The sequence below is a fragment of the Chionomys nivalis genome, chromosome 24 (genome assembly GCF_950005125.1).
Source record: "Chionomys nivalis chromosome 24, mChiNiv1.1, whole genome shotgun sequence".
Taxonomy (NCBI): Eukaryota; Metazoa; Chordata; class Mammalia; order Rodentia; family Cricetidae; genus Chionomys; species Chionomys nivalis.
In genome coordinates this window covers 23,254,122-23,269,212 of record NC_080109.1, presented here as the reverse complement: position 1 = coordinate 23,269,212, position 15,091 = coordinate 23,254,122, and the positions used below count along the sequence as shown (strand labels likewise).

The following is a 15,091-nucleotide window of genomic DNA, read 5'->3' as shown; positions in this document are numbered from 1 at the left end:
TCTGGGGAGAAGGGTCTCTCCCTGAACCTGGTACTAGATTTGGCTGGACCTGCTGGGCAGTGAACTCCAGTGATCTGCCTGTCTACACTCCCCTGCTCTAACCCCAAACCTGGGGTCACGAGCACACAATGCTTTTAGGTGTATGCTGGAGAGCTGAACTCAGATCTAGTATTTGTGTGGCAGGCTCTTTACGGATGGAACTATCCTCCCAACCATATTATTAATTTCTGTTTCCATAGACTTGGAAGCATGCCCCTCCATTTTGTGTGTGTATGTGTGTGTATATGCATCTGTATCTTATTTGCTTATTGAAATTTGCTTAACTTTGGTTTTGACATTATTCTGTAGACAATAGCCTTATGCTTTGGTTAACATACATAAGGGTCAGACTATGAAGCTGTAGGAAGGGCCTGACTTTCTGTGGTATTTAAGTCTATAGAATTTTTTCCTCTTTCTATTGATCCTTTGCTTTCTTGCCTTTGTTCTTTGTACAGCAGAAAGAATAAGGTCAGACATGCCTGCTTCTTCCTTATCTAAACTTTACATTTATATATTGGTATGCTAATGAGAAGACGAATGCTAAAAAGAAATCCCACACTAGCTCAGAACTGGTATAATAAAGGGTTGTTTATTTAGGAATAGACTCACAGATCACAGCAGGAACAGCCACTGATGTCTCCCCAAGGAAAGCTAGTACGGTACCTCCCTACAACAGGTTGCCGAGAGAGTGCCCAGCGCCTTGTGACTGGCTCGGTGACCAGGTGCTAAATCTTCAAAAGGCAGATCCTTCGTGTAACTAGAAACAGTCAAAGTGGACAGGGGAGAATCTTCTAAAAAGACTTTAAAAATCAAAGAGTAAGAGAAAATATGACATTTTCCCTCTGCCACATAGGTTCCAATGAAGCATCTGTATCTCACAAGAAAAGTAGAGTCAACCTAGACCTTCCTTATACAATAGCTGAACCCAAGAGGAAGTTCATGATCAAGTTTGATGTTTACTAGAGCTATGGGACAAATTACTCATCCTCTGGGGAGCTAGATACTTCTGAAAAGCGAGAATCGAGTTGAGGAATCAAGAAGATACAAATGGATTTGTATCTCTAATTTCCTAAAAAAATCTTGCGAAAAAGCAATTAAATGAAGGGCCCCTCCCCACTGAACCCCTTCCTTGCAGTCTTCAGCTGACAGCTATTAAAAAATTATAAATGTTGAATTTCTATTTACAGTTCTGGCATAAGGTCTGATATCCACTCATGGCACAAATGGGTATCGATTGCCTTTGGGGGTCCAGGCATTGTGTATGGTATTGAGCACCAGCGTAGAGAAAGAAGCAGGCCAGTGCAATCACATCTAGAGTATGAAATATGAATTGAACTAATTAATGAAAAACTGGAGGTTCTATTACAAGGTCAAAGACAAGAAGATGGGGGGCAGGGGGAGCATCAGTGAGTTGGATCTGCTGTAGGGTCCTTTTCATCCCTCCCTTGTCTCTTATTACTTCCAAAAGCAGCACAATAAAACTAAATTGAATCACCCTCAAAAGCCAGCCACACCTCACTTCACCCTGCACCCCGCCACCGGGTACGGCCCTGGAATACTGCCAGGGAGCCTTTGTCTGCGGACTTGGCAGGTGGCTGTGGTGCACGGCTCTCTGTCCCATTAACCTCTATTTTAGCTGTCAAGAAGAGTATTCCCCGATGTTGAAAGCAGCAATTTGCCAAGCAGGCAGGCTTGGAGTCCTGTTTGACGAAGCGTCACGGGGTGCAGAAGGGAAAGTTTAAACAGATTTGCCTCTCTAATTTCCTGAAAGATCACAGACCAAACTCGCCCTCTGGTAAAATGCTTTCTGTTTGCTTTATAATAACAAGCATTATTGCCTTGACACGAGGAGGGGGGAGGCCAAGAGAGAGGGGCCCCTGTTTCCTGGTTTAATTTAGCTCCTTTACAACTCATAGCATATCTTGCTCTTTAAAACATAGGAATGTAGAGACCTCCTCTTTGCTAGTGGCCTAATGTATCCTGGAAGACGTTTTTAATTCTGCAGCTGTAAGACACGTTGCTAATTTTTGCGTCTCTAGTATCGAGTGTTGGGTTCTAGGCAGGAAACCGAGTTCAGAGTAGATTCTTCTGCTTTTCTTTTCCTTTGAAGAGGTCTGGACTGTAGTGTCACGTCTCTGGCCAGCAGATCCAGTCCCATCAGTTCAGACAGTTCACCTCTGCATTCAGCTTTTCGTGAGGTAATAACAACAACAAAAAATGTCCTCCTAGGTCTAGTTTGCCACTATGAGAAAGAATCAAGAATTGAGAATGCCTAGGGAAACTCGTACTTCAATCTCCTCAGACAGGCCTAAGTCTTGACACCTCAGGCTGATCTTGCTTCACCAAAGGGGTCCGTGGCTATGTGGGTGCATGTGTGTATATATATGCATGTACACACATACCTGTGTGCATTTCTGTGTACGTTTGAGGCTACTTTGAGGAGCTGGCATATTTCTTATAGGAGGCATGTTCTATATGTATGTATATGTTTTTAACTGATGTGAACATCCAACAGAAAGCAGGCTTCAGGAGACTGTGTAGTAGTATTTACCATGATATTTCCAGTTCCTGGCCAGTTTTTAAAAATAATTGGAGAATCAGGGTTATTTTATGAACGTAGAGTATCTCATGTATCTGTCTTATAGCAGAAGTAAAAATTCAGAGGCGCACTGGGTGAGAGTGAAGCTCTCCTCTTGCCCGTCCCTGGTAGTTGTGCAAGCACGTGGTACCCATACGTCATGTTGAATAATGTGTTCGCAAGCCCTAACTCTATCCCCATTTCTCTGTGACAACCTAATTCATGCATATACTCTTCTCTGGCCTCATGTGTGCCTGGTGTGCCCTTCCTCAGCTGCCAGAGCTCTGCTTCAATGTCACTTCTGAGTTAGGCCATGCACCCCTTCAGCTCACTGACCACGCTCTGCAGGTGTCCCCAGCTTTGCTGTCTCAGCATCCTGGAGTGTTTCTCCAAGCCCATCTCACAGTTGCCATTATGTAATTGTGTGAGTCCTATTTAATGGCTGTCTTCTAGACTAGGCGGCCACTTCTCTGAAAGCAGAGGTTGTATTCACCATAGTCAGCCAAGTCCACAGCACCCGACTTGAAACAGCCATCGCTCAATAAACATCTGTTGGATCAATGAATGAGGTGCTGAAAGCTGAAAAGGGCAGAAACATGAAGACGGGAAGGGCAAGCCAGGGAGAAATAGATCACTATAGAGGAAGGGTCAAGAATTCCCCAATTGGGGGTGGAGAAACTCTTCAGTGGTTGAGAGCGCTTGTAGCTCACAACTGCCTGTAACTCTAGTTCCGAGGCATCGAGCACCCTGTTCTGGCCTCCTCAGGACTGCACACACCCATAGAGGCAAACAAATCAGGGGTTGACCTGTTAGCATTTCTTCAGATGGGCTCATGTCTGATCCAGGCTATGGTTTGCTTCTCAAAAAGTGTGTGAGAACATATACATTCATGTACGTGTGTACAGACATGTATCCATATAGTATTCACAAACACTTGCAAGTGCTTGCATGCATCCATGCATGAATATGTTCATGCATGTGCACATATGTATATGTTTGAGGCCAGCTTAACGAGATTTTGTGAGTCAATGGAGTTCTTTGTGTCTGAAATAATGGGATTTTTTTTTTAAAGCAAACAATTTAAGATGTTCATACTGACTCTTAGCCAGTTGCTGAATTTTAATCACGGAAATTGTATGGCATGTGGTTAGTCAGGGGACATATTTTCTTACATCCTCAAACACTTTGAGAATCTTTATTTAGTGTCCACCCACTATTCATCCACCTGGTCTCCTGGGTTGACTGTAGGTTTTAAGATACGGCAATGGTAAGTACACACAGGCCAAAACAAAGAACAGTGTTTGCCCCAGGAAGCTGGTAATGCAGACAGATACTGTACTCTCCATAGCCCCACTCCCGATATTCTCTCCTTAGTCTTTCAAAGATGGCAAGATGCGAGTGGGTGCATGGTGAGTAAGGAAGGCAAACCTTCAACAACTGAAGACACTTCACGGGTCTCTGATAAAGTCAGATGAGAAAAGCCTGCTTCACCCATGGCTGTCTTGGATCTAGGTCATCAGAGCAGACCTTTAAATGAAAGTTGTGTTCAAGGGAATGTGTCAAGGTGGCCTGGGAAGATGGTTGTCAGTAGTGCTCGCCGTGCAAGTATGAGAACCAGAAACCATGTGAAGGGCCTGCCCTGGTAGAGCCACACAGATCCCTCTGGGGCTGCTGATGAACCCTCCCTGCCTCCTTGTGAGATCCAGGCAAATGAGAGAGCCCACCTTCACAAACAAGGTAGACAGCTCCTCAAGAGTATTAAGGCTGACCTTTGGCTTCCATATACACATACCTATACCGATACACATGAACACACATGTGCACACACATGAAATGTACCTAGGAGAAACCAGGAAGGAAGGAAGACATCTGATGTGAGATTCCCCTGTGTGTGTGTGTAGAAATACCATTGGTAAATAAAGAAAGTGCCTCGGCCTGTTGATAGGGCAGAACTTAGGTAGGTGGGGAAAACCAAACTGAATGCTGGGAGAAAGAAGGGTGGAGTAAGAGAGAAGCCATGAACCAAAAGCTACGGAGAAACCCTGTCTCGAAAATAAGAGAGAAGCCATGTAAGCGTTGCAGAAGACAAACGCCTGAACTTTACCCAGTAAGCCACAGCCTCGTAGTAACACACAGATTAATAGAAATGGGTTAAATTAATATATGAGTTAGCCAATAAGAAGCTAGAGCTAATGGGCCAAGTAGTGTTTTAAATAATGTAGTTTCTGTGTGACTATTTCTGGTCTGAGCTGCCGGGCGGCCGGGAAACAAACAAGTGGCCTCCTTCAACAGACATCAAGGTAGCAAACACCAAGCCGCGGGACAGCTTAATGTAGGACCAGCCTGAACTCTCAGATGATCTGGAAGCTTCTTTATGCTGCAGAATATGTCCACGTAGGAGGAAAGAAGCCATCAGTGTTGACAATGGCACACCAGTCCTAAGTCTACCATCAACTACAGCCATGCCAGAGGGAACTATAGCTATCAAAGGGGAGGAAAGTTGTCTCTAATCTCTCATGGACCCTGCGAGGGGAGAGAGCTGCAGTATAAACTGTTAGAGGTCAAATATTGTTGAAGACAAGCTTCAACATGACTAGTATGTTACAGGGTAGGAATGTGAGGATTAGAATTATTAAGCAAAAGGAACAGAGATATGAGAGAAATGAGAGACAGAGACACAGAACAGCATCGGGAGGGATATTTAATGAATACTGAACTCACCTCGTTTGTTTTCTACACGCCTATATACTTCACTCCAAAAGGAGAGGGGGGATGCAACAGCCTTCATTATCATGATATAAGGAATAGACTTGAATTCTCCAACCTTTGGTCCAGGCGGAGCGGATCCACCCTATACCCCAAATACTTATTAACCACACCCTGGGTCAGAATCTCTCATAGCCACACCCGCTGTCATCAACTTTGAAAAAGCAAAAATAAGTTCCAACTCTCTGACCTCCAGTCAAGGTGGAACAGGCTCACAACTGTGGGTCCCTCACAAAAATACAAACAGAAGCTGTGACTAATGCCCAGAGCCAGAAAAGGGACCCAGAGGGCTGGGTAGAGCACAGGGTCATCAGCTGCAGCTCTCCACAGTTAAGGACCCCTAGACTTGAGAGTTAAGGACCCCTAGACTTGAAACTTCTGACACCCCTGCAGTAAATGGTGCAGGTGATATCCCTCTCACCTTGGCTCTGTGATTGCCGGCCCTTCCGTAGCTCTTTTTATCATCTTTAAGAGACTCAGCTACAGCGACACGTACATTCTCCAGCAATTATCCAGGACAGCTACTCTTTCTTGAGAATGTGTCCAATAATTAATATACTCTGCCTTCTGCATTAGGTCAGGGGGCTGTGCGTAGGTCAATATCTGTTAATAATGAGCGACGGGTGGCCTTCCACGTTATGAGCCCTGTGTGGGACAGAGAGACCACACATTTTGCTGACTCTTTGAAAGGTTCTAAGCCACTGGCTACTCTTAGCTGCCTGCTAATTCGTCCTTCTAGATGTATTTAATTCGGCTAACGAATAATTCACAGTGATGATGGTTCCCAAGACTCACAGCTTGTGCTTGTCAGCAAATGTGGCCATGAAACAGGAATGCTGTCATCCTTGAAAAACACTTCTCCAGTTGACTAGTATTGGGGAGGTCATTGTGCCTGGGGACACACCCTGAGCTGGAGACGTGATCCTTCCGAATCTATTATTTTGTTAAATGCAGCACAGCCTGTGGGAGGCAGCAACGTTGGAAATGGGATTAGAAAACTTCCCTTTAAAGTCCAGTGCCAAAACTGGACTAGAGTTATACCGCCAGACTCGCTCTTCGGGAGCCTGGATGCCTGTCAGCTTTGCTTCCTTCCTTTCTGGTTTTCTTTCACTTTGCCTCTCATTCTCAACTGTTCTACTGTTGGTCAATTTGTAGTGGAGAGGGAGAGGCAGGGAAGCCCTCTGGCATTCAAGGCTGGGTGCCTCAGCCATATAGAACCAGAAGTGTGCGTTTATACAGAGGCAAACAGGGAGCCTCTAGCTGTGTCGTCATCCAGCTTTTCTTGACCTTGGTTTCCTGCCTGAATGATACCTAGGTACCCTGTGTGTTGCATTCCTCTGAGGACCAAACACATTATTATTTATTCCCATGAAGAACGAATGTGTAATGATTTTGTGCAAAAGTAATAACTACATGGTTACTGTTCTTCCATCATCTTTGGATGGAGAAGGAGGAAATCAAGGATGGCACTAGAGACAGGGATTGGATAGTGTGGTGTCATCTGTGTGCCCGGGTCATGTCCGAGACTGCTTCTACGGTGTGCAGGCTCTCCAGCCAGCTGTGCCGCTCTTGATGCCTCCTGTCTTTGTTTCCTCCCTAGAACTTTCTATAGCTTAAAATGCCATCTATGTATGCATATTCAATTCAGTCTCTCTCTAGAATGGAAGTTTCAAGAAATGGGGGTGATCTCTGCCTTTGTTCATTACCACACCTCTATTTGCAGTGCCAATACAAGCCAGTAGCTCGCACAGCTGTGTCTGTATGTGGAGCACGTTAAACATGCAACTGAAAAGGTCTAGTTAAAATAGTTCAGGTATCCTGATAGATCTACACTCTTGATATTTTGGTAGTGAGTATTATCATTATTGTTATTATCTTACAAATGAACAAAGCAAAAAATGACTAACTTAGAGAAAAAAGGAGGCATGGTTTTCTGTGGTTGGTACATTCAGTCCCTGTTAGATACAGGTGTGTTGGTGTCTAACATAACATGTAAGCAAGAATAAAAGACAGGAAGAAACCGGCTGCTGTTGGAAGATGATAAAATGAGAGGAAAGAAGGGTTAGTGTTCCGGCTATGCAGCTCAGTACTTGTCTAGCATGCGCAAGGCTCTGGAGTCCACCCCAACACTGTCCCCCACAAAAAAATGCAGAAAAAAATGGGTTCTAAACAGGAATAACTGGAACTAAGAACTAAAAGGGCAGAAACCGATGGAATAGACAGAGGGCTCATGAGCCATGCATATAAAAAGAGTAACTCGGATGTCACTGCAAAACAAGATAGCCAGACATGGCACCTCACACCTCCAGCACCATGGAGACTAAACTAGAAAGGCTCTGAGCTGAGTGACATTAGGGCCTACAGACTAAGACTGTTCTATGAATAGCCCTTCGCCAAAGTTCAGGAACATAGAGCCCCACTCCACCAACCCGGACAGACAATTTAGAATGAAAGACTTTGATTGTTACTGGTTTGAACCCTGCCCCCATTTCTGAATAATTATATGAACTTAAAGGACACACCTAGTTCAGTAAATTTCCTTGTGAGCAACATCCCACCTCCCAGTACTGTTAGAAGAATCAACCCAATGAGCGAGCATATGGGGGAAAAAAAAATCAACATTTTTCTAGTTTCAAGTGGGTCATTACTCTGGGCAGTTAGGACCTGTTTGGACCTGGTCATTGTGTTCTTTATTAAATGGTCTTTGAATTGAAAGTGGATTTCAGCCCCAGGACAAGCTGGGAGGTCTTGTTCTCCAGTTTACATCATAGAGTACAGGCCACTTGACACATTCCACATGTGTCAAAGTGTCCCCTGCACTGTTGTCCCTCAAACGGGTCCCCTCTGTAGGAGGACTGTTCCTGTATTTTGTCCTTTTTTGCCTTAACATGCATGCAAGTCTGGCACAAAGGTGAGAACAGATATAGTCATCATCTTTCATGTCCTTGTGGTTGCCATTCCTCCTTTGCTGCAGCCATGAGTGTGGACATGCCTAGAAGGGCATAAAGATTCTCTGGTTCTCATAGCTGACATGAGACAGAGACCCGGGACCTGTGGAGATGCACACAGTCATTCTTTCATTCTTCATTCCCATGGTGGGCACACTGGAAGATGTAAACCACGCCTCCTCCAAGTCATACTCATCCTTGTCTGCTTTTCTTTTGTCCCCAGGCAAGTGTGAAATCGGCTGGGCCTACTACTGCACTGGTGCAGGTGCTGCGACCGCCATGCTGCTGTGCACGTGGCTGGCTTGCTTCTCAGGCAAGAAGCAGAAGCACTACCCCTACTGAGACCAGGCCGTCGGGAGCAAGCGGAGGAGAGGATGGACCACGGGGGACTGAAGGGGCCAAAGCATCAGCTACTTTCACAAGATGGAATAGTGGTTCTAGCCAGTACAATGTCAATATAATGCAATTTGACTGAATCTGGAACGTTCTATAGGAAGGGAGGGTGGTGGGGAAGTTGTCAGAAGCATGGAGAATATGGGACCGTGAAGGAAAATGGACCAAAGGCTAAAAACACTGCAGGACATTGGGTGTTTCTATTCCACAGAGTATTGTTAATGTATATCACACACACAGCAAATCTATATATGCAAACGAGGATCTCATTTTTGTTCTCCTTCAAAAAGACGAGGACTAGGGGAGTCCAAAGGGCTAATAGAAAGAGTATTATCTTAGAAAGCAGGGTTAAGTACCCTGCAGACATTCCCTGAAGATGAGGACTGAGCCTGAAAGCACATAAAAGCACATGCATACATACGCACACGTCATCCACATATGCACACACACACATAGGCACGCGCATACACATGTCATCACACCACAGCACAGGGGGTCAGCTGTGCATCATTGCTCCTGGCTTTTTAAATATACATCGGTACAGTAGCATCACTTTATAAAAGCATACATTAAGCCTAGTCCATGGACCAACAAGCCACTCTAGCAGTATTTTTGATATACCGCATAAACGCTTTATGCCAGCCGCGCATCTGCAGTGTTTCTGCAGATCTTTAGGGGTAAGCCTTTGTATTTCAATGCTATTCAAAGACACACGGTAGTGATCTGATTAGCTTCTGCTGCAGTACCCTTGTGGAAAAAAAAAAAAAAAAAAAAAAAAACAGGACAGCTTTTGTCCACTGTAGGTGAGAATTCAGTTGCAGGTATGAGAGCGAAGGCAGGCCTCTCTCCAGTTATTGGATCTTGTTTTCTTTTGCCCATTATTCTACTGTGCTGTACCACAATTACTTCACTATTCATTTTGTAAAGGGGAAAAAAAGTACTATTTTGTTTGTATCTGAAAAGCTCTGTGAATAAACTCTCTTTGATCAATAGCTCACCGAGTCATGGAGCCTTCTTTTCTTAAAGCCTGTCTACCACGGTGGGCAACCCCGTTAATAAGATTGTTTTCATCTAAGGCCAGGTCTTATAAGCACATGAAAGGTAAGACACCTTCAGATCATTTTTAGTTCAAACGTGATGGATTCTTAGAGTTTCAGGACTGTGAGGTATGTCATGGGAAGACAGAGCGTGCTCCAACATGATCCAGGACTACAAGATGGACTGGACCATCACAAGTGGTGTACCATAGGCTGCTTCCCACTGACCACAGGGTGCTGTGTGTCTTTTGGACTCCTGCGCCAGCACAGGTCACTTGAGCAGCACCTGTCCCCTACAGTGGCCCCCAGCAAGAGAAAGGTTTGGCTTTATTAATGTCTTCCTAAGAGAACCAGCCCTTTAGGAGCAAAGGTTGCATGCCAGATAATGGGTTAATTATTGTGGCATATCTCTAAAGCACCACCCTCACCATGGGGATGCCGATCCACCATTCGGCTGCCCCACCCCTCTCCCACCCTGCAGGTGCTTTTCTGCTTTCCTCCTCCAGGCAGCTGCCGAGATTTACTTGCAGCTTGCCTGCCCCGGGGGTTTTCACTTACGCTTTAGTAAAATGTTCCTCTCTGAATAAACTTTAGCTTGGCTTGATTTTCAGGAAAAAGCAAATCCATTCAGTTTTAAAATTGCATACACATTGTATTTAGAAATGGAGCATTCCTACCATATATGCCTAGAACCGTTTTCTGTAGTGCGCACACATTTATCAACTTAACCTGAATAGCATTATGCATTTTAAACTCCACATCAGCCTCCTGGCCCTTCTCCACCCCCGCTACTCATCCTCCACCCTGTGATCTTCCCACACCCTACTTGGCTCGCCCTGGCCATGCCCACTCTGTTTCTTTCTCTGTTCTAGACTCTTCCAGATGCCTCTGGATGTCTTCTCTCTCTTATCCACTGCAAAAACCTTTTCCTAATGAAGCGTCCATTTTGGCCGTTTCTTACTGCTCTCTCTCATCACCTGTGAGAGAGCCCAGCAGGTAAAACACTTACCACACAAGCCCTGGCTGTTTCAGTTTGGTCCCCAGGAACCATGAGAGAGAATTGGCTCCTAAAAGTTGTCCTCAGACTTACGTACGCATGCTGGCACTCACCCGAACAATAATAGCAATAAACAAAATAAACCCAACAAAAGCTAAATTTTGCACATTGGGCCTGGACCTGTTATCTCAGTGGTTCAACACTTGCCTGGCACACACACTCTGCAGTCCAAAATCTAGCACACACCACCCTAGAGGTTCAATCCCCAGTGTCTGGCTCGCTCTTTAGCACACAAAAGTATTAGGTATGCACACTTATTTTCAAACAAAAAAAAAATCATCTTTACAAACCAACATAAAGAAAACGAGAGGGTAAGGCAAAGGCGGGGAAATGCTACATGTCTGATAAAAGACCTTACAAACGGAATATATCACAACTATCGCAGTGAGTGATTTTTAAAATTTAGTATTTTAAAAGAGTAAAACGTTGAATAAGTTATTTCTAAACAATTAAAAGCTATTCAGCAAAGTTGGATGACAAGAAAATGGACTCGGAACCACCATGGAATCACATGACACATACTCGTTGAGTAGAAGGAAGAATAGCGACAACTCTAAATGTTGTGGGGTGGAGTCATAGATAAACAACAGTAGGCAAATTTCTACTATGTCAGCCACAGTAATATATATATATATATATATATCTTCTTGGGTGTCTGTACTCTGGGGGAAAAAAGAAAAACTATGACCACAAAATAACTGTAAAAGATTGTGATTCAGTTTTGCCCTAAGCTGGTATCAACTCAAATGTCTACCAGTGCATGAACACAACATGGTGTATTAACAGCAGCACGGCACTCAGCAACGAGAGAGTTAACTCCTGGTATATAAAGCAATCTGTTTCAAGCTCACAGACATTATGATGGAATCAGAGATAGCAGACACACAAGGTTATATGCGGACAGAAATTACAACCATAGCTGGGAATGGAGAGACACTCACTGAATAAGCCCCGACCCTCAGTCATTCGAGCAACCCCAGTTAAACTCACTGGGTCACACATTCAAAGAAGATCGTGAAGGTTAGAGGGGAGCTAACTGGGAAGGAGGGGGTCATCAGGGGCAGAAGAGAGGGTGAAGAGAGGTGAATGTGATCCGTGTGTATATTGTGAGAAAAGTAATAAAAATAAAATAGGACAATTGTGAAATATTCTGGAAAAAATAATAAACAGTGGTAAGTTGAGTAGTGACAGCTGTAATTTCAGCTTTGGGGACATAGTTACAGGAGATCAGAAATTCAAGACTATATAGGAAATTCAAAACCAGCTTGAGATACAAGATTTTGTCTCAAAAATACAAGCAAACAGGAGCTGGTGAGATGACCGGGTGGTTTAAAGCACTTGCTACTCTTACAAAGGACTGGCGTTCTAGTCCCAGCACCCACACTGGGCAGCTCACACTGCCTGTAACTCTAGGGACATGTGATCTGACACTCTCTTCTGTCCTGTTCAGGTAATGGTATGTATGTGCATACTCACACTCACACACACACACAAATAAATAAAAATGAAATTGGTAAACACCAAAAGATGACAACTGGTTCTACCTTCTATGGAAAGGAGAACAGGGTATCAGGGTTGAGGACATGGGAAACTTCCTAAATGACAGAAATACTCTGTATATTGTTTGGGAGGCAGTACGCACACCTGCCAAAGCACATGAATTTGAGCTCCTGAAATCTGCACATTATTGTGCAATGAACTCTAATGAGAAGAGAGGTAGGGGCAGCTTAGAGTTTACGAGTACAAAGAACCATCTAGAATGGCTACAGTAATGGGACAGTAGGTGTGGAGAGAGAGGAGGCTGGAGAAGGGTGGGAAGGGCTTTGTGTGCCATGCTGTGAGAAATACAATTTGACATTGACCGTGGGAGAGGTAGAAGGGTTTGAAGCAGAGAGGGAGGGCTCTAAATCACCTGTGTGTTTTCAGTAGACTGCTGGAGGCAGGGGAGGAGGAAATGAGCAAGGGAGGACAGGGAGCAGGTACTCAGGTGCTTGGGTGTGGAACCTGCAGGGTAGCAGGTACAGGGCCCATGGAACAGTTGAACACCAAGGCCTGAAGTCCAGGAGACACACTGGATTCCTGTGACTGGAGAAAATATGAAGCAAATGCGGATGAAGCCTTAGGGTATCACTGAAACAAATACCATGGGCATCTTTGCTGAAGGAGCCATCGGGGACCATAGAAGAAATCTAAAAGATATGATACCACGCCAATAGCAGGGAAGAGAAGATTAAAAGGCTGTAACACCTACGATGTGATCATAGCAAGTGCGTGAGGGGAGGTTTATCGTAGTTAATTAATTGCCAAAGAGAAAGCAAGCAACTGCTTGAGAAGAGTTTTAGGAATGTGATGGGACAGAAATGAAATTGCAGAATAATTACAAAATTATCATAGAAACGGATGGGGGAGAGGAGTGAATGAGCCTAAAGAGACAGCTTAAAAAGTGTCTTCCAAGAGCGTTTGTTGCTTTTGCAGAGGACCCAGGTTTGGTTTCCAGCAACCACACAGCCACTCACAACCATTTGTTAACTCCAGTTCCAAGGGATCCAACACCTTGTGGTCTCCGTGGGCTGCTTCATGTTCATGGCACACATACATACATACACACATAAAATAAAAATAGATCTTTAAGAGGGAATATATTAGACCAGGATATCAGTAATAAAAATATTAATAATATTTGTAATACATGTTCATCTTATAGTATGTGTAGAAATAAGCTTTACCAAGGAGGGATTCTTGTAACAGGCTGTTTTCTTGTATTTATCTGGGATGAGTCAGAATTGCTTGAGGCAGGTTAAGAAGGAATTAGCTTCCAAAACACTCTACTGAAAAACATTTTTAAGTGTTTAAGGGAACCTCTGGGTTGAGTCCAATATCAAAAGAAAGCCATGTATAGGATATGTTAGGTTATCAGCCATGAACTCATATACAAGTGAGGTCTTCAGCTTCAGAACGGGTGAACTTGAGTCTTCACTGCCTTGTTTAACATCTCTGCAAGCTTGAACAAGCTTCTTGATCCTGGTTCCTTCATTTGTAGATTCTGAACAGTAAGTCCTTCCTTCCTTCCTTCCTTCCTTCCTTCCTTCCTTCCTTCCTTCCTTCCTTCCTTCCTTCCTTCCTCCCTTCCTCCCTTCCTCCCTTCCTCCCTTCCTCCCTTCCTCCCTTCCTCCCTTCCTCCCTTCCTCCCTTCTGTCCTCCCTCCCTCCCTCCTTCCCATCCCCTCCTTTTTTTCTAGTACTGAAGATTGACTCTAGGGCCTTCTACATCCTAGACACTCTACTAAAGACCTAAACCACTAACTTCTACATTTATTTTATTTTGAAACACAGTTACACTAAGTTGCCTAGGGTGGCCACGAACTGGCGATTCTGTGGGAGCCTATGTGTGACTCAGTTTCCATCTGGAGTCATTTCTGACTTAAAGAAGTCATTTGAGTTCAAGCTTGCCTGCTCTACTTTTTCTTATAAACTTGAGGGTTGTGAGAGACTTCTGATTTAGCCTGTGAGAAAAGAACACTCTGTCTAGTAGACAGTATACTGCTGATGACAAACCTCAGGAACATCAAGATAGAAAGTAAGGCTGCTTCCGAGCAGCAAGCATGTGTTGGAGAGGAGGCTGCTCAGTCAAGGACAGGGATGGTCTTGTGGTTAGATACTGACCATCAGTGCTGTGCTTTGTTGTGCTTTTGTAAAGAAGCAAGTTCTGAAATAAACTCTGGACTGTTTGGCTGCTTCAGCATGACCAGACAGACCTCCCTATTCTATCCTGTCTTCTGTTTCTTTTGACTTTTCTTTGGCCTTGAGGATCCCCTCTCCAAGAACCCTAGCTGACCTTGTAGGAGTGGGCTCCTACACAATTCTCCTGCCTCAACCTCTTTATTACCTGGAATTACAAGCCTGGGCCACCAGGCTAGGCTCTAATATTATTTTCCTAATAAAGTTTTAAGAGGGGGATAATATAAAACAATCAATGGAGAACTCTTTATGGCACTTAACATATGATAAGCATGATACATACACTTTTTATTATTGTCATTATAGTATGGCTTCTTTAATCTGGGCCCCAGAATTTTGACTAATGCTAAAGAAGGATGCATGGCTCCAAGCATGATGCCAAGGATTACGAGATAACCTCCCTGGGAGTATTGACCAGAAAGGTCCCAGCGGCCTCCAAAACAACACAGGCTATGGTTATGCTCTTGGATGTCCCCCCCAGAATGATACATTAAGACTCTATTGCTGAAGAAACAGCACACTGTGTTGTTATGTAG

General features: G+C 44.2%; 1 protein-coding gene across 1 annotated transcript in view; it reads left to right on the top strand.

Moving 5' to 3' along the window:
* The window catches only part of Lhfpl6 (LHFPL tetraspan subfamily member 6), a 189,466-nt gene extending 179,750 nt beyond the window's left edge, over nt 1-9,716 (top strand). Inside the window, exon 4 of the mRNA XM_057756697.1 lies at nt 8,555-9,716. Within this exon, the coding sequence (XP_057612680.1) occupies nt 8,555-8,673 (119 nt within the window). The 3' untranslated portion in view covers nt 8,674-9,716. The remainder of the gene's footprint in view (nt 1-8,554) is intronic.
* The last annotated feature ends 5,375 nt before the right edge of the window (nt 9,717-15,091 follow it).